The 17841-nt window shown below is 34.7% G+C and overlaps 2 protein-coding genes and 1 long non-coding RNA gene across 4 annotated transcripts; 2 read left to right on the top strand and 1 right to left on the bottom strand.

The window, feature by feature from the left end:
• The first annotated feature begins 425 nt into the window (after positions 1 to 425).
• On the top strand, positions 426 to 2090 carry LOC142544604 (large ribosomal subunit protein uL30x-like). Its single transcript, XM_075651636.1, has 4 exons — positions 426 to 923; positions 1595 to 1674; positions 1782 to 1884; positions 1971 to 2090. Exons 1-4 carry the CDS (start codon positions 783 to 785, stop codon positions 2001 to 2003), a joined length of 357 nt encoding a protein of 118 aa, XP_075507751.1. The 5' UTR covers positions 426 to 782; the 3' UTR covers positions 2004 to 2090.
• Positions 2091 to 6343: 4253 nt separating this feature from the next.
• Positions 6344 to 17704, top strand: LOC142545685 (protein TRANSPARENT TESTA 9-like). 2 transcript variants are annotated; one of them, XM_075653023.1, is made up of 21 exons: positions 6344 to 6552; positions 6729 to 6780; positions 6901 to 6977; positions 7083 to 7216; positions 7300 to 7396; positions 7530 to 7587; positions 8069 to 8177; positions 8267 to 8390; positions 8470 to 8656; positions 8764 to 9089; positions 9691 to 9779; positions 10086 to 10156; positions 10683 to 10790; positions 11210 to 11275; positions 15174 to 15311; positions 15658 to 15763; positions 15846 to 15917; positions 16048 to 16106; positions 16305 to 16464; positions 16628 to 16794; positions 16989 to 17704. In XM_075653023.1, exons 1-21 carry the CDS (start codon positions 6500 to 6502, stop codon positions 17286 to 17288), a joined length of 2553 nt encoding a protein of 850 aa, XP_075509138.1. In that variant the 5' UTR covers positions 6344 to 6499; the 3' UTR covers positions 17289 to 17704. The 2 variants fall into 2 exon arrangements, with proteins under 2 accessions (XP_075509138.1, XP_075509139.1); XM_075653024.1 differs by lacking the exons at positions 6344 to 6552; positions 6729 to 6780 and having other exon boundaries at positions 6900 to 6977; positions 7083 to 7221.
• LOC142545686 (uncharacterized) lies at positions 12283 to 14663 on the bottom strand. The gene is made up of 2 exons (XR_012820318.1): positions 13981 to 14663; positions 12283 to 13940 (listed from the first exon to the last, which is right to left on the bottom strand). It is a non-coding gene; the product is annotated as an uncharacterized LOC142545686 (long non-coding RNA).
• Positions 17705 to 17841: the final 137 nt, after the last annotated feature.

Below are 17841 nucleotides of genomic sequence, written 5' to 3'. Positions count from 1 at the left end.
TAGATTATTTTGTTCGATTCTTGAAGCTCTCGATTAGACTAGAAAAAAAAGAGAAATGCCTTGATAATCTTCCGCTTTTTACAGTTTTTAGTCATTTTTGGGGGAACGTGTGAAATCTAGTTAGAAGCATTATATTATCCGAGGACTTAATATAGACACTTATTAATGCAGTTGCCCTTTGTTCACGAGATTCGACCACTGAGAATTTAACAATTATATAAAATTTTGCATTCGTGTTATTTTTCAATCTTTTATTGAAGACCTGAAAGTTGATGGCTGCAGTAGTGGGTGTTGATTACTGAAAACTTATAGAAACTAAGGAAGTTGCTTAGAATTATGAAGACATGTTGTTTCTTTTGCAATTAGACTTCATAAAATCCCTCGTTTAAGGTTTCTCGTCTGAATAGGTATTGCTTCTGATTTTCTGTTTGTTTTACTTGGTTTGCTTTAATAGAAAGATGGTTGAGGAAGTCAAAGGCGGTGTTGTCCCGAGTCAATTTTAAAGTAACAGAAGAGGAATGAGGAATGGGCACTTGCAAATGCCAAAGATCTCGGGGAAGCAAAGAAGATGAAATCTGAGACCCGAAAGTTGATTTGCAGTAAAGCAAGACTTATGCAAAAGAGTACGAGGATCGAGTAAAAATTCATTAGTCCCTATTTTTAGGAGCATTGGAGCATAATAGAAAGTAACCTATTGTTGATCTTCTGGCTTGTGCTTTTGTTGTTGAGGAAAAGGAAATTGATTTGCTTAAAGCGTGAGGCCCGATTGAAATGAGGCTTTTATGTCGATCCAGAAGCTAAACTGGATATTTGGTATATCTATACGTTTACCTTTCGTGATGATGTCATTATTTTTATCTAACAGAATTAATGTCATGCACCCAAGAACCAATAAAATTTTGCAGCTTCTTCGATTGTGTCAGGTAATTTCTGTTTGTTTTATTTCTTTTTGGTGTATGTTGTTAGGTAAAAGTAGGGCCAATGCATTTAATACCAAAACGTGTCAAATTTGAATGGTTGATTGGAGGCTGCCGAAATGAAATAATGCTTCTTTTTTGTTCACACGATATCATTTTCCCTATAAATAAGTGCGTAACATGCATTGTAAAATCATCCCAGAAGCTCTTAAGCTTTATAAATAAGAGAAAAAAAAAGAGAGTTTTTTTTTTGTGTGAGTTAGAGAAATTATTTTCTCGGTATACTCGGGTTGGGAGTGTGAGATATTTAGTGTATTGTTGTATACACTTGTTGTAATATTTTTCCTGTTATAAAAGATCTGCAGTAGCTCCGTGGACGTAGCCTATCTTGGGTGAACCACGTAAATCTTTGTGTCCTTGTTGATTATTTTATTCCGCAAATATTTCGGCAATATATTATCATCGGGTCGGCATCGCTTCGGGGTAATTTCCCAACATATGTACAATCGGATTTCACCTTATGGTGCTTATGTTTTCAGAGGTGAATAAGATTTCATGGCATGTTCAAAGTTACTTGTACAATTAATGTTTTTTCATGGATATTGTTTGATTTATGTTCTTTACTCATAACCTTTTCCCTGATATTGAAACTGAGGTTTACTGTCAACTCGCAGTAGATCTTTAATAGAGTCTTTATGAAAGTTAACGAGGTTATGATGAACATGCTTCATAGAGTTGAGCCTTATGTTACATACGGGTAAGACGGTGCTTTTTTATTTGAAATGTGGAAAGACATTGCAAACTTATGGAGTCAAACTCAAAATAAACTTTTCATGTGAATTCTCAATACCTTGTACCATTCAGGTACCCTAACCTTAAAAGTGTCCGCGAGTTGATCTACAAGCGTGGCTATGGAAAAGTGAATAAGCAGAGAATTGCATTGAGTGATAACTCGATCATTGAGCAGGTTGCATCTTGAATAATCTTTCACAGGATGAGACTCTGTTAAATATTTTTTAATTTGTTTGTTTATCTTGCATTTGGTTGCAATAGGTGTTGGTTAAATATGAGATAATTTGCATATAAGATCTCTTATTCACGAGATCATGACAGATGGACCCCATTTCAAAGGGGCAAACAATTTCTTGTGGCCATTCCAACTCAAGGCACTTTTGGGTGTGAAAGTAATTGTTACTCATAAACTTACAGGAAATTAATTAAACTATTATAATATGTGTATCAGAAGTTAGTGTTGTGCTCTGGTGCTGTTAACACGAGCACACAACATGCAGCAGAAATTAAGTATTTAACACACAAATATAACTTTAATAAATTAACATCAGATTTAAATTATGCACAAGTATGAATACTTGTGCGATGCCTCATGACAAAAATTTAACTAGAAAAATATGTAAATCGTTTACACCAAAACAATACTAGTGAGAAACAAAACCAAATTCCTTGACACTCCAAGGAATTAAAAATGCATCAAAATAAACCACATAAAGTTAATAGATTTTTCTATATATTTCATAAATAATATACAAAATCAATAAATCAAATATCAAAACTATTATTTTTCATCTAAAAGATTACTAATGAACTTACCAACGAACATGTTCACGAGCTAACGAGCCGAATATTGTAAAGCTTGAGTTTGGTTTGTTTATCTTAACGAGCCTCATTAAACGAGCTTTTATCGAATCGAGCTTCGAATAGCTCACAAACTGATTTGGTTCGTTTACATCTCTAGTGGCAGCAGACCCAGCAGGGGAAATGTTTTTGTCATTTGAAATTTATGTATTTGATGTCTATTTTTGTCTCCTATTGCTCAACTTTTATATATAGTACAGATATTCACTAGTTTTTTTTCCTTTTCTTTGTGGGGAATATCGTGTAGGCTAATTTAATCTAAGCCACACTGCAAAGTCACCGCCAACCACCAAATAAGTGCCAGGTGCATACGTGCCTCAAGCGTACGTGTGTCACTCAAGGAATATTTAACTTCTCTCCTCTTATATAAATCCCAAAACCAGACCTCCAAAAATGACAAAAAGGGTCTCTATCTAAATCACCAAAAATTTGCAAAGGAAAATAATGGAAGATACAAAGGAGACGAAAGATCACATGCCAGAGGAGCAAGAACAACAAAATACAACTGGCGATTCATTGGGCGGATTGGCCAGGGAGATTATTCGAGAATCAATTATTACCAAAAGCCCAGATGGGAAAAAAAGCAATCACATAGACGGTACTGGATTAAGTGCTGCGAAAGAACCAGAAGATGTGTTGGCGTATTCAAGAACTGTTCATCACACTGACTCTTCACTTGAATGATCTTTTCTGCTGTTTCTTTCTTCCTGTTGGATGGATCATGGATGTCAATTTAATAATGCATGAGTGCTGTGTTTTAGATTAATGAGTAAATTAACGAAATCTTTTTCTTTGTGTTTTAATTGCTGTTTGGGATATTGTTTTCTTGGTCATCGAATTATTTACATGTCGAAAGTACATTCCCGTGTACACATTTGTGCTTTCTTAAATAGCCTGCATTAGAATTACTTCGTTAATGCGAACCAAATCTACATGTAGTAAAAATAATGGGATCGAGTCCCAAGTTTAGAGCAATTTGTGCCAGTGTGTGTGTGTTTGTACCACGTACTCTGTTGAGTGTCGGCCACTCGTTGACAATATTGTCGAGCCGCCAGAAAAGAGTTCTGTAATAAGTCTTTTTTCCTTCTTTTTAATCAGTGAACTGTAATAAATTTTAGTCGATCTGCGAGAAATTCAGCTAAGATAATGTATGTCAAAAATTCCCAACAAAATTCCTAAACACCACCACATTTGAGCAAATTATGAAAACTAAGTTAAGGATTGGGTCAGTGCAAGTCTATTTACCTACTAGAACAAAGAGACAATTTACCCAAGTCGTTTGTAGAAAAAAAATGAAGTTTCGGAAATATTTATTCACTACTCTGTACTATTTCTCTCTGTATTTTGATCTAAAAATAGGAGTGCAAACGGTTAGATCTGGAATAAGCGGTGTAACGATTTGAAGTAACAAAATTTTAAAAAAATTTGTTTGAGTTTGACTCAAAATATTCGAATCTATTTACTAGTTATTTGAACTATTGTTCGAATATTAAAGTTCGACAAATTTATCTTTGATAATATTAAAGTTGGTTGATTATCGAAAAAAATAATTTTAACTCAAATTCAATTTAAAACGAAATTTGATCATATTCAATCTCGAAAAGAGGATAAACGGAATCGATGCGCGACAACCCTATCTAGAACGAGACCTCGTTGAAATAAAGCCTAAACCATAAAGTGAGCTTCAACTATATATTGGAAATATGTCCCCAGTGGTCGACGAAATCAATTTTACTTTCCATCACTGGGGGTATTCCACGTTATCTTCAAACTTTTAATTTAAATTCCTAAACTCAACTTTCCAACGTTGATAACAAAAATTAGTGATAATTTAACAATATTATACGATAAGGACCCAAGATTACGACAACTGTGTTTCCAATCAATAGTTTGTTAGTGAGATTAGGTGCTGATGTCTCGTATTCAATTCAATAATTTATATGTTTAGATGAGTTGTTATTCAATGTTAATGAAAAAAACACATGAGTTTCTAGTTTATTGCAATCATTTGTGTTGACGTAATTGAAAGTCGACACGATGGTTTTTTTCCCGAAATAAGAAGAAATTAGAATAGATAATACAAAGTATAATTATGGTATATAAAAATTTTAAGTTACTATTAATTTAATAGCAGTGTATAACACACATATTAAATATGTATAATAATATTTTAGGAGAAAAGGATTAATAAAATTTATGCTCGAAGATAAAGATAACACAATAGCTTCACGAACTTTATTCGTCGTCTTTCTCATGCGTCGGAGATAAATGAAGGTGTCAGCTTCCATAAAAGCTTGAGTTTCCAGAGCTAAAACATGAGATTTGATCCCAGATCCTCATTAGGCTAATGAATGGCGTTAATTGCTTGAACAGAGTATGGGTCGACTGACACCTATGGAAGAGCTATGTTGTTTGTAGGACCGAATTATTGTACCAAAAGCTATAGTTGATGATAATTGCGCAATTCAAATATTTTAAATCGTAGAACAATTCAAACAACACGTTTTGATTGTTCTAACAAGCAGAAACAGTTATTGCACCCAACATCTCTCTCAATAATTGAACTCTCTGCAATAAATGGAAATTGAACCCGTGATTTTGGTTCTGATACCAATTATAGGACCGAACGCTTGTCATTTTACTAAAAGCTATAGCCGATGATAATGACACAACTCAAATATTTTAAATCGCATAACAGTTAAAATCACATGTTTCAATTTATTTGATTAACATAGATAATTATTACATCCTATCGTTGTTCATCTCCAGGAGCTAGCCCGCTTTAGCAGAATAATTGTCATCTGTAATTCCCCGTCCACACCTTGCATCTTCGCCGCCCCCATCGATTCAAAGGAACATAAAAAACGGTCTCGGCTTCACGAGGAGGTAAGATAGACTATTTGTTATTTATATATTCTATTTCTTTACAAATAATCAATTTATTTTTATAGTTTTTTATACTTAAAAGACGAATTAACAAATTAATAAGTTATGTATCATTATATCTTATAGAAGTTAGCTGAGAAAATGGTGGATTTGCAAGGTATACTAATGAGTATATATAGTGAAATTTACATATCAAATATGAAGCTTTAGGGGAAAAATTGGTACGACAAAATCGATTACTCTAATACCCTTATATTTTATAGCAACCTTAAGTGTAAGTACAGATTAAGGGGGTTTGATTTGAAAACTGGACTCAAGATATTCATGTTGTATATTACTAAAAAAATAGTTACTTTTTATTAACTCTTTAATATTCTGTACCGTTTGGTTTCTAATCCACGTTAATTTTTTTATACTATATATAATATTTGAGTCATAATAAAAATAAAATATTATTTTATGTAATTTTTAGAATCTTCAAATATTGTTTTTTAAATTTTATATTTTTTTGAATCAAAATTTTAATTTATGTAAAAAATATAAATTTTTTTATTAAAATCATATATTTTTTTTGAAATTTAATTTTTATAACTGATTACTTATGTCCATAATTTTGAAATTATATTGCAAATTTTGACAGGTGGCCTCGGCCGGAGCGCACCTACGCATGCCTCCAATTTCTCTGTCTAGGATCCTACTCGATTTTTTAAAAACCCGACCAAAATATTCTCCCGAATTGCCATCTCTGCCTCCAAAATCCTCTCGTATATTTTCACTTTCCCGTCGCCGATTTCGATTACCGGCGGAAAATTCGGCGAACGCAAACCCTAAAATACCTATCCGATAGCTTCGATATAGGGAAATTGTCTGTCGCGTGGACAGGTTCCCGTGACAAGAGTAGGCGCTCGGTGAAATCAATAATTTGCTCAGGAAAATAAGCATAATAGGAAACTGATATGCTAATTGAAGTATGTAGGGGATGTTGAGGATGAATTTTGATGCAAAGAAGAATAAAAAAGCTGTGATCGCGAGCTCTTGAGAGGATGTGGTCTTCCTTTTGGAGATCCCGGTATCGATTCTCTTTAGATGAACTCAGGTAGCTTTTATTTTGTACCAATTATGGTGATTATCTCTTGCTACGTACGAATCCTCCCAGGAAATGAGTTATGTGTGGTACCCAAGCTTTTTGTGCAAATTATGTACCGTGCGTTCATTTTCTTTTGCACAGCATTACTATTTTGAGTCCTAAAATTTACTTGATCTCGTGTGTAGATACTTGGTCGATCAGTTGATGAAAGTTCAAATTGTAAACGAGGTTAACAAGGTAACTTGTTTGTCTTGCTGGAACTTGGGGGGCTAGAGTATCAATGCATTATGGGTATTATAATTTTATCGTGTTTTGGGAGCATGTTTCATTTGAACTCCAATCTGGATTCTTGTGCAGGACTTTGTGATTGAGGCATTGAGATCTGTTGCAGAGTTGATTACTTATGGTGACCAACACGATGCTGCCTTTTTTGAGTAGGATTCAAATGCTTTTGATATTTGATAAGCCAATAATGCTTAAACTGCTTATGGCCACTTTCTTTTTAACTCAATTCATGACCCTTTCTGTTTTTTCATTAGGCTTTTTATGGAGAAGCAGGTTTTGGGCGAGTTTGTACGCATATTAAAACTCAGTAAAACCGTGATAGTTTCACTCCAGCTTTTGCAAACAATGAGTATTATGATCCAGAACCTTAAAAGTGAACATTCAATATGTAAGGTTTGAGCAACCAAATTTTTTAATCTGCTTTTTTTTTTAAATATCCCTGATTAATGATCTCTATGAACAACTTTGCAGATTATATGTTTAGCAATGAACATGTGAACTACCTTATTACTTATTCATTTGACTTCCGAAATGAAGAGCTATTGTCTTATTACATATCTTTTTTAAGGTTTGCTTCATAATTCAGTTTTTTTTTTTGTGCATGTCATTTATTTAATTCAATATGTTGTAATTTCTATTGACGCGCCGTATGGATCTCTGACATTTTTAATTCTTTCGTTCGATTGCTTATGCACTGACAGGGCAATAAGCATAAAGTTGAATAAGGACACCATTTCTCTTCTTGTCAAGATGCACGATGTAAGTTCCGTTAGCCTATCCTATCACCATCACTGGATTTTTTTTATCAAACCCGCTTTTTGTTTTTCCCCTTTGTTTTTAATTGTTTTGGCACGATTATTAGGTTATAAGGGAGTTTGGATTATCGTTATTCCTTGGACATGCGAACAGAATTGTGTTGGAGCATAATATATTTTGGGTTCTCAGATTTTATATATGTATAATGAAATTGGGGAAATCATAAGCATCAAAATGAAAAATTAGCAGACTTGAGAAAGTGGATAAAAATACAACTTCTTCAATAATAAAGGTTTTATTTTGAATGTTGCTTACACTTAAGATGTTTTATTCACACATTTTAGCTTTGCTAGTTTTATACGCTATGGCAAACCTGGCTGGGAGCTTACTACTTGGTGAACAATGTTTTTACATTAAATGGACAAATAATTAACTTGCTGTTATGCTATTCTTTTGATCGTTTATTATAATTTTTTGAATTTAGGATGAGATTGTTTCTTTCCCACTCTATGTTGACGCGATACGTTTTGCTTTCCATGAAGAGAGCATGATTCAAACTGCTGTGCGTGCATTAACGCTTAATATTTATCATGGTGAGTCTCTGCTCTTTAGCCTCTGTAACTTGCAAACCGGTAGAACATGACCCAAAACTACATAAACCATATATTTTGTTGATTTTCAGTTGGAGATGATGCTGTAAATAGGTTTATATCAAGGGCTCCTCATGAGATTTATTTCTTGAACTTGATCAAATTTTTTAGAGATCAATGCAGCAATTTGAATCATTTGGTTTCAGATGCTTCTAAGTAAGTTGTGAAATACCGTTTTCTCACATCGAGGTTTTTATTTCATTATTAACGGGAATGGATATTTTCCCAAATATAGGAATATAGGGCCAGAGTCAAGATCTTCTATCCTTACTGCAGTTGATGAGATTGAGGACAATCTCTATTACATCAGCGATGTTGTCTCTGCTGGGATTCCTGATGTTGGGAGATTAATAATGGACAACATTTTGAAGCTATTGATATTTCCGTTGGTTCTTCCTTCTTTGAGGATTGAAACTGTCGATGTATGCTCGTGTTTCTCATTTTTTCGTTTTCCTTACCTCATGTTAGGTTTTTTTACCTTTTTTTTATAGCAAAGATGTTTATTATGATTCTCTGAATGTAAATTTAGGAGACAAGAATTGGTGCTGTCACTGCTTTATATTTACTTTGTTGCATTTTGCGCATAGTCAAAATCAAAGATCTGGCAAACACTGTAGCTGCTGCTCTTCTGTGTCGTACAGAGAATTTCACTGAAGATGTTGTGGCTAAAATCAATGGTTATAAGTTGGAACACCATTCTTCAAACTCTTATCAAAATTCTAATGCTAATATCCACAGTTCAGAGTCTGATGATGGAAGTTTGCTAGTTACAATTCCAACATCTAGTTCTTCGCAAAGCCATCCAGAAAATGGTACTACCTTGGGGCAAGATTGCAGTACATCATGTACTCCTAGGTAGCTAATGCTGTTGATCACTTGATCTCATTCAATTTCGTATTTTCCTTATAATAGCTTTCGTCTTATATGTAACATGTATATATTAGCTGTTATAGTTTGCATTTATTAGCTATTATAGTTTGTTGAATTGTCAAATGGCTCTTCACTTGGGTGTCGTCGTCGCTGATGTCTTTCAACATCAGCTCCACTTTTGATCTCCGTTTTCTCCATGGATGTGAGAAAGCAATTTGATAAATTATTTGCTTGAAATCTGTTACCTCGAATAAGGTTAGGAGAATACCTAGTAGAACAATATAACAGCTATTTGTTATCCTTCCACCCCGTAACGTTCCTCCTTGAGCTTGGTGTTGATTTGAGTTTCTCATAATTCTTTTGTTGACTACATGCTTCTAGGGTTGCAGTTTTTGGGGCTGTAACATCCAAATATTTCACTTGAAATCGATTACTCTGACGAATTATGAAATTATTTGTAAAATGCTTAGTTGCATAAAATTGTATGCCTCGTGGCTAAGATAAAGCTAATTCATTTAGCTTGCGTTTATAACAGCCTGAGAATGTGCAAATTTAAGTATTCTTACTGTTATAACAAATCTTGCAGGGAGGCTTTGCTTTCTTTTGTTAGCAGTGGCAACGATGTTCAAGTTTCAGGCTCTTTAAGTGTGCTTGCTACCTTATTGCAGACTAAAGGTTCTATAGAAAATCTTATCGTTTTGCTCACCTGATGCTCACATACAATGTATTTATATTATATTTGGGTTGAGTTGTTTTCCTATTGATTTAAGTACATAATTTTAATCCACTATTTTGGATATAGTAAAAAGTTTTCAGAAAACTAAAAAATGATGGATTATTTTGCAGTAATTTAAACTTATGATTTTCATCGGCTAAAAGTTCATTCAATTTAAAACCACATGATGTAAGTGAAGGATTTCAAATTCATTGGGAAGCCTTTAAATTCAAGCATGACTTTTGAAGTAATTTGTGCACCTGCAGAACTGGATGAATCAACGGTAGATGCTCTTGGCATACTTCCACAACGCAAGCAGCATAAGAAGCAGCTGCTGGTATGTGGTCTTGAGACTTTTTCATTGCCATTGTTTGGAAAAAAGAAAATTGGATGAAACTGTGTTTTATAGAAAGAATAAAAAATATATTTGGAAGTCATTGTGCAGTTAAAAAGGAAACTTTAAGGGAAAGGGTATTTGTATAAGAAGCGAAGGTTAAAGTCTTCCTTTAGTTATATATATGTATATGTATTTATATTTTAGAAGGTAAGAAGTAAGTGAATGCTTTTTCCATGTGAATGCTTTTTCCAATGACTATCCCCCCATGGAAAATGGCTAGGAAGTTTAGAAAATGCTGTTTATACTTTTCAGAGAAGGTAATACAGGGTTGCATTGTGTCGAAACTTGTTTTTTCTACACTATTTCTGTGTAATTCAGGCATTTGTCATCCTTGTTTAGAGTTTTGAAATGAAGCTATGATGTTTATTTTGGTGTACTTTTTATATGCTGATCATTTTTTTGTTTGAAACAACATTATGTCAATTCCATTGATTGATGGAGAGTACTGCTTTTCTTGCGATTACAGCGAGCCTTAGTTGGGGAAGATTCTGGTGAAGAACAACTCTTTTCTTCCAGTAGTCTGGTCAAAGATGGCATCAGTAGTGGCCTTGATTTCTATCTGCAAAAGTTGAGGGTACTTGTTCTTTTGCATCTGCTGTTGCTGGCTCACCCCCTAATGTTTCTGACCTTGAAAACATCACATTTTTAATCTGTGTGATAGCAGATCGGATTTAATTGCAAGTTCTATTATTTTCTCATGTAGACCTCTTGAAATGCTATTCACTTCATTTTTACAAGTTGCGAAATGTCATGAATTGTCATTTGAAGCAATTGATTAAAGTCGTTAACTATTGTAGATTTGTTATTTGAAGCAATTGATTAAAGTTGTTAACTATTGTAGATATCGTACTTGCATTGTTTTCTTTTACAATTTCCGGGTTTTGAACTTCAATTGTTTTAATTTTGTGGTTAAGCACGTTCAATTTTATGCGCATAGTTCAAGCAAGTTACTAATAAAAGCATGATGTGATTTAATTCAATCTCAATCTGCAGGATCACTATGGAGTTTCATGTGGATGCCCAGAGGTTGAAGCTAGCCCTCGCGTTCATAGGTTTGTGGTATGTACTCGACGTGCAAATCTATCGAATCACTTTAAGCTTTAAATTTTTTGCATCTTTTAAACTGTGTTTGCACGTTAGATTATGGTAATGACCGCAATTTAAGTAATTTTTTGCAAAAATATAATTAATTAATTATGTTGGAATGAATTTTTCGCACTAAATTTTGTAGTTGAACTTTTTTATTTTGTTATGTTTTGTTTTCTCATAAAAATAAAGGTATTATGAGAAATGGGCATTTGAAGGAAATATATGTTGTATTTTGGAGATCAAAGGTAGTCATTACGAGTGGCTCTTAGTTAATAATATTATTTTATAATATAAAATACATTACATTTTTGTGTAAGTAGAACTTTTTTGGGGAGTTCTCGGTTTCGATTGAAATTGTAATGAATGGTGACATCAAATGGTGGTTTTCAGCCGTGTATGATCTATGTAATCCAAGAGAAAGAACATTATTTTGGGATGAATTGGCGAGGCTAAGGTTAATTTGTGGTGACATGTGGTGTTTGAGAGGGGACTTCAATGTCGTGAGATCCTTGAGTGAAAAATTGAATTGTTCATCTATAACAGCGAACATGTTGTGTTTCGATAAGTTGATAAATGAACTAGAGCTGCATGATCCACCCCTTTGAATGCTAAGTACGCTTGGTCTAATTTCAGGGATACACCGATCTGCTGCAGATTAGACAGATTTTTGTTCTTAGGGGATTGGACGGATATTTTCCCTATCTTTAGACAGGAGTTCTATCCAGATTGGTGGATAAGGCGAAGGCAAGGAACGAGGTACAAATTCAAGGGGAGAGAGGTCTGACGCAAGGAGATCCACTTTCTTGTTCAATCTAGTTATAGACGTGCTAGGCAGATTGGTGGATAAGGCGAAGGCAAGGAACGGGGTTCAGGGATTGGAAATTGTTAGAGAGAAAGTAGAGGTATTACATATTCAATTTGCGGATGATAATTTGTTTTTTGTTAAATATGAGAGACATTTGCGTAATTTGTTGCAGATTTGAATTCATTTTGTCAGATGTCGGGTTTAAAGATCAACTTGGATACGAGCGCGTTGTTGGGAATTAATAGTACAGAAGTCGATTCGGAGGGTTGGCTATAGAGATAGGGTATAGGAGGGAGGATTGACCTATTAAATATTTAGGGGTTACATTAGAGGGAAATTCTACGGAAGTGAAGTTTTGGGAAGACGTCGTGTTTAAGTTGTTAAAGAAGTTAGCTAGCTGGAAGAAAGCATTTTTATCAAGGGAGCCGATTAACTTTGATCTCGGCGTTGTCGAGTGCCCTTCCAATGTACATGTCTCTTTTTAGAGTACCAAAAGGTATGGCAGCGGTTATGGAGAAGTTAATGGGAGACTTTTTATGGGACGGAGCTGATAGAGGCTTACATTGCCATTTGGTCACATGGGAACATGTCTACATACTGAAAGATAGAAAGGGCTTGGGGATTGGGAATATTTGTTTGATCAATAAGGCACTTTGAGGAAATGGCGGAGATGCTGCTCTGTGGGTAAGGATTCGTTGTGGAAAAAGGTCATTAAAAGAGAATGGATGGGATGTTGGATTATCTAGGAATGTTACCTTTAGAAGCTCTTGGAAATTTATCTCCCGAATTTACCTGGTTTTTCATTTCTTGTGAGGTCGGTGATTAAGGGGGGATATAATTAGTTTTTGGGAGGACAAGTGGGGGGAGTTTCTTCGTTTAAAGACCATTATCCAGCCTTGTTTCAGATTTCTTTGCTTCATAATCAACCCATTATTAGGTTCTTAGATGAAAATGTTCATAGTTCCAATTTTTCTTTATCCTAGGATCTATGCTTCAGAAGGGATTTTTCTTTGTGAGGTTCTTAGACAATGTTAGGGTGGAGGTGGGTGCTATTGACCTCAGGATTTGGGAAGGGGATTCTTCAGAGTCTTTCCCTATTACAATAGGAGCGGTATGATCGTAACTAATTTATGATTGTAAGAGGAGCGGTATTTTTTGGAGCATGGTAGTCTATTGTATTTTCTGATCGTTTTGTTTGGAACGTAACAGAAGGATCTTCGAAAACTTAGCGGAATCGACTGACGAGTGTTGGGATAGATTTAGAGCTGCAGTGTAGACAAAGAAAACTTTCAGATTTTTGACATTTATTTATTTCAGATCTGGTTAGGGATTGAAATTTCATTTGAGGATGTTGTGATAATATATGATAGATGTTATAGATTATGTGGAATTTGACATTTTGGAGGAGAAAATTTGGTGCGGTTTAGCAATCAAAGGAAGTCACACAGGTTATCCTCCATGTTGAAAGTTACTTATATAATATAGATGTATGTGCTCTATGTGGTGATATATCAAAAGGCTCATAAGTTCAATTAGCTTTATGTTGTTTATAATTTGATTAATTTCTATTCAGGAAATTTTTGTACCGTATCCAGATATGATAAGTATCAGGGAGCCTGTAATCATATCATCGTGATTGGCTAGAGAACAACTATTTTGTTCTGGAAACTCCTCACTCCTAATCTTTTTTGCCCTATTCCTACTCGTTTTTTTCTCATTCACTACTTTCATGTACAGAATCCAGAGTGGAATTGGTTCCCATTATCTTATTTGGTTCAATCAATTGAAACTAGCTCAAAAGGATTGCTAATAACTTATTTGGCTGTTAACCTAGGCGAAAAGATTGCTAATAACTTATTTGGCTGTTAACCTAGGCGATAATGCTGACTTTTAATGACCTCGTTCAGAATGTAGTTGCAGTGCCAAAGTAAGTCACTGCAGGGCTATTTGAAATATTCCTCTAAAATCAAAGAGGACATCATCTTGTTTTTTGAATAAGTAGTGGGCCGAGGATAAAATAGATCTCGTTGTCTTGCATGCAACTTTATCTGCTCATAGAAAGAGAAAGTGCATGGATTTCGACTAGTAACGACCTGCAATGACCGACTGTGCTGCGAACGTACTCTCAATAATTTTTTTCGCCCAGTCAAGACTTTCTCAAATGCATATGCACTTTCAAAGATTTAAAGTTGTTTGAGAACATGCAAAGGAATTTTTTTTAGCCCAGTCAGACCTTCTCAAATGCATATGCACTCCTCTAGGGCAGTGATAACTTATGTTTTCTTATGTTGGTGTTTTTAATTACGTGGCCAAATAACTGCTGAAACCATAAAAAAGCATATCACATTTTTTGTACCAGACCCTCCTGTGAAATATAGAAAATTCACTTTTTTCTGGTGAAAATTAAATATGCATCTTAGACTTAACATTTTATAAAAGTTGCACGAACACTCTGGTGAGTTGAAGTATTTTGATGATATCTCATAGACCATTGATCCAAATGACCGGCGAGTAAAACGGCTAAGAAAAAAACTCAATTTTATACAATTCATATTTCAGGTCTGCTAGACTAGTTCGAACGTTATGTATGCTAACTGGACTCTGTTAGATTGAACTGGATGACACGAATACAATAACCGGTAGTGCCCGGTTAGGATAGATAACTTCCGAATTAGTCCAGCCGGCCTAAATTATGACTTGTAGAAAATTGAGTTTTCTTTCTAGTCGTTTTGTTCGCTATTCATTTTGATATCTGGTCAATGAGATATCATCAAAATATTTCAGCTCGCTAGATTTTCAGTTGATGCAGGGATGTTCGTGCAACTTTTATAAAATATTAAGACCTAAGATGTCTGAGAAGTGTAATTTTCGAAATTTCACAGGGAGTTTGGTGCAAAAAACTCAAAACATGTCAACTGGGTAAATAAAGCAAGTAAAAAGCTGAATCCCATCAATATGTACAGTACATGAGGATGAGCATGAATCAGGAATGCCTTTCATTCGGTTATAGCTCTGTTTTCCTCTGTTGAAGTAATGTTCTAGAATCTGGATTTCTTATTTTAGGTACTCGATACACTGGTCGGTCTCTTCTGCAGGTCAGTGATATCTGCAGAAACGTTGTGGGATGGTGGTTGGCTTTTGCGACAGTTGCTACCTCATAGTGAGAGAGAGTTTAACAGAAGTCATCTTAGGTTGCTCAAAGTAAGTCATTTTTGAAGGAAATCAAATTGTGTATGCCATCTGGACTCTTATTTAAATGATGTAGTTTCACCTGAGAAGTATCTTACTTATATTGCCTCATGGATCCATGACTAGTGGAGATTAAAAGCCTCTTGACTGTGCCTAAATTTTTGTTAATTTTCATTAATGTTGCGTTGATATTTGTATTTCCAAGCATTTTGTTCTTCAGATCTTTGTTAACATGTTGCAGTATAAACCAAGAAATGTGCTGCAATCCTCTGATTTATGTTTGTGCTCCATATTAAGCTGTATTTACTGACAATATTAGTTTCCTGTATGGAAATTGAAGATGGTCTTTTTTGCCTAGGATTCACTCCACAATTGCAGTAATCGTGTTCTAGAGGAGACAAGAGGAACTTGGTCTGATATGTTGGTGACAGTTCTTTGTGATGAATGGAGAAAGTGCAAAAGAGGTTTGTTGTTTTTCATGCTTTAATAGAGGAACGTTTGTCATGAATTTTGAAACATGTTGGATAACACAGTTGTTTCTTGTAGCTATTGAGTCGTCTTCTCCTCGAAAATATCCCAAGTCTATACTTTTTCCACGTCAGAAATCCGTCTCCAATGGTATCATCTCTCTCTCATGCTTTCGCAAATTTAAAATATTAGAATACCTATCCACACTGCACGTAGCATGTTTAAATGTTTTTCCATTTATAAGCAGTCATCTTAAATGATTCATCTCTTGTGTTGACAGAGCTTACTTCCGGTGAATCATCATTTGCTGCTGGTGAAAGAATGTGCGAGACTGTGAAGGTTGTGCTCGAGAAAAAGCTTTTATTATTACATTGCCATTAAATATTATGAGAACATAATTCTGCTCTCCTGTGCTAAATGCACATGGAATTGTCGATTTCGTTTCTTATATTAAAAAAAAAAGGAAATTCTCGATTGTCAATGGAATGCATTTTAATGTTTTCCATTTGACGGTAAGTATATTTCTCCCCTACCCAGGTATATGTACTGCTTCATCATCTCCACATTTTCTCGCTTGGGAGAGTTTTGCTAGATCAACCTACTCTGTTCTCCGCAGCTGAAGTTTCAGTAGAATCTAGAGCAAAGAATTCTGGTGTAAATCCACCAGGACCCAAGCCAAGCACCGAGATTAATCTTGGTATTTTTAAACCTTTGTTTACTTGTTTTATTATTGTTTTTATACAATTGTCGTTTTATTGCTTTCTAGTTCTCATGAATTTTGACACTCGCTCGGTAAAAGATCACCAATCTATACATGATATTATACTTGTCATTTAAAAATGTTTGTCAACCTTCTGCAGTGGACGCTTTGCCATGTAGAATCTCATTTGAAAGGGGAAAAGAGCGCCATTTTTGTTTTCTGTCGGTCACTATGGGAAGCTCAGGGTGGCTTGTTCTTGCAGAGGAATTACCCATGAAACAAGGTTATGGAGTTGTCCGAGTTGTAGCCCCGTTAGCTGGATGTAATGTGAGTATTGCTTTTCCGCATTATTAATTTCTACCAAACTACTTAAATTGGAAGATTCGTTTCCAGTCGCTACATGCTACGCTAGACAAAATTTACTCTTGAAACTAATTTCTACATCCGAGTTTCAACGTATATTTTCAGATTATTCATTCACATATCACAACATTTGAGACGTATGTTTTACCCCATGACAGCCCAGAATAGATGATAAGCATTTGAAGTGGTTACACCTTCAAATCCGACCATCCTCATTCCCTTTCTCAGACACCAGTAACTATATCAACAACGAAAAAGTGAAATCAAAAGCTTTGGTAGATGGAAGGTGGACTCTGGCATTTCGAGATGAGGAGATTTGCAAGCGTGCTTTATCCATGATTGTTGAAGAGGCCAATTTACAGAGCCATCAGGTAGAAAGTATACTAAAACCTTTGCTTGAACTTGATACAAATTTAGATAATTCAAGTTTTCAATGTACAGAAGGCAACTCTTCTTGAAATTACCTCCTAATTCTTTGTTAATTATAGATTGCCAGCAACTCCATCTGTACATTACTTTCAAAAAAATCTATAGGTACACAGATTTAGTGTAGAATGCTCGATTGTTAGAATCATTTGATGTGTATACGAGATCAACATGTCCCACTTGAGCTCCGCGTTTTAATTTTTTAGCTTTTCCCTGCCCACAATTCATCCTTTTAACCACTTTGCCTTTTGAACCACAGCTGTAGGTTTTGTCGTAATACATACATTTGAACTAGTGAAAGGAAATGTTCGAGCCAAATCAACTTTCATTTGGTTGAAGTGTTAAGAGTTTTGCATGCTTTTGATCATATTTGTACTCCGAAAGTCTTCACCCGTTCTTTAATTTCGTTTCTATGTTGTGAACTGAAACTAAAAGTAACTTTGCTTTACCCTCAAGTTTCTACTATTATTATTTTAATTCCATTACAAATGATTGAGATACCAATTTTTTGTGCATATATGGCTTGTGTCAGGGATTTAAAAATTTTAATGAAATGAGAAAATTTAATTTGTTGCATAAATTGGC

This window comes from Primulina tabacum, chromosome 5, assembly GCF_025594145.1.
Source record: "Primulina tabacum isolate GXHZ01 chromosome 5, ASM2559414v2, whole genome shotgun sequence".
Lineage (NCBI taxonomy): Eukaryota > Viridiplantae > Streptophyta > Magnoliopsida > Lamiales > Gesneriaceae > Primulina > Primulina tabacum.
The sequence above is the reverse complement of the archived record's forward strand: the minus strand, read 5'-3'. Positions and strand labels throughout refer to the sequence as shown.

Excerpts from the sequence above, each read along its gene's own strand:
- LOC142544604 (XM_075651636.1), top strand. The coding sequence starts at position 783 with ATGTCGATCCAGAAGCTAAACTGGATATTTGGTATATCTATACGTTTA. Across the intron at positions 1,675-1,781 it reads GAGCCTTATGTTACATACGG|GTACCCTAACCTTAAAAGTG; the intron begins GTAAGACGGTGC and ends TGTACCATTCAG. Across the intron at positions 1,885-1,970 it reads ATAACTCGATCATTGAGCAG|GTGTTGGTTAAATATGAGAT; the intron begins GTTGCATCTTGA and ends TGGTTGCAATAG.
- LOC142545685 (XM_075653023.1), top strand. The coding sequence starts at position 6,500 with ATGTGGTCTTCCTTTTGGAGATCCCGGTATCGATTCTCTTTAGATGAA. Across the intron at positions 7,397-7,529 it reads TATTACATATCTTTTTTAAG|GGCAATAAGCATAAAGTTGA; the intron begins GTTTGCTTCATA and ends ATGCACTGACAG. Across the intron at positions 9,780-10,085 it reads TACCTTATTGCAGACTAAAG|AACTGGATGAATCAACGGTA; the intron begins GTTCTATAGAAA and ends GTGCACCTGCAG.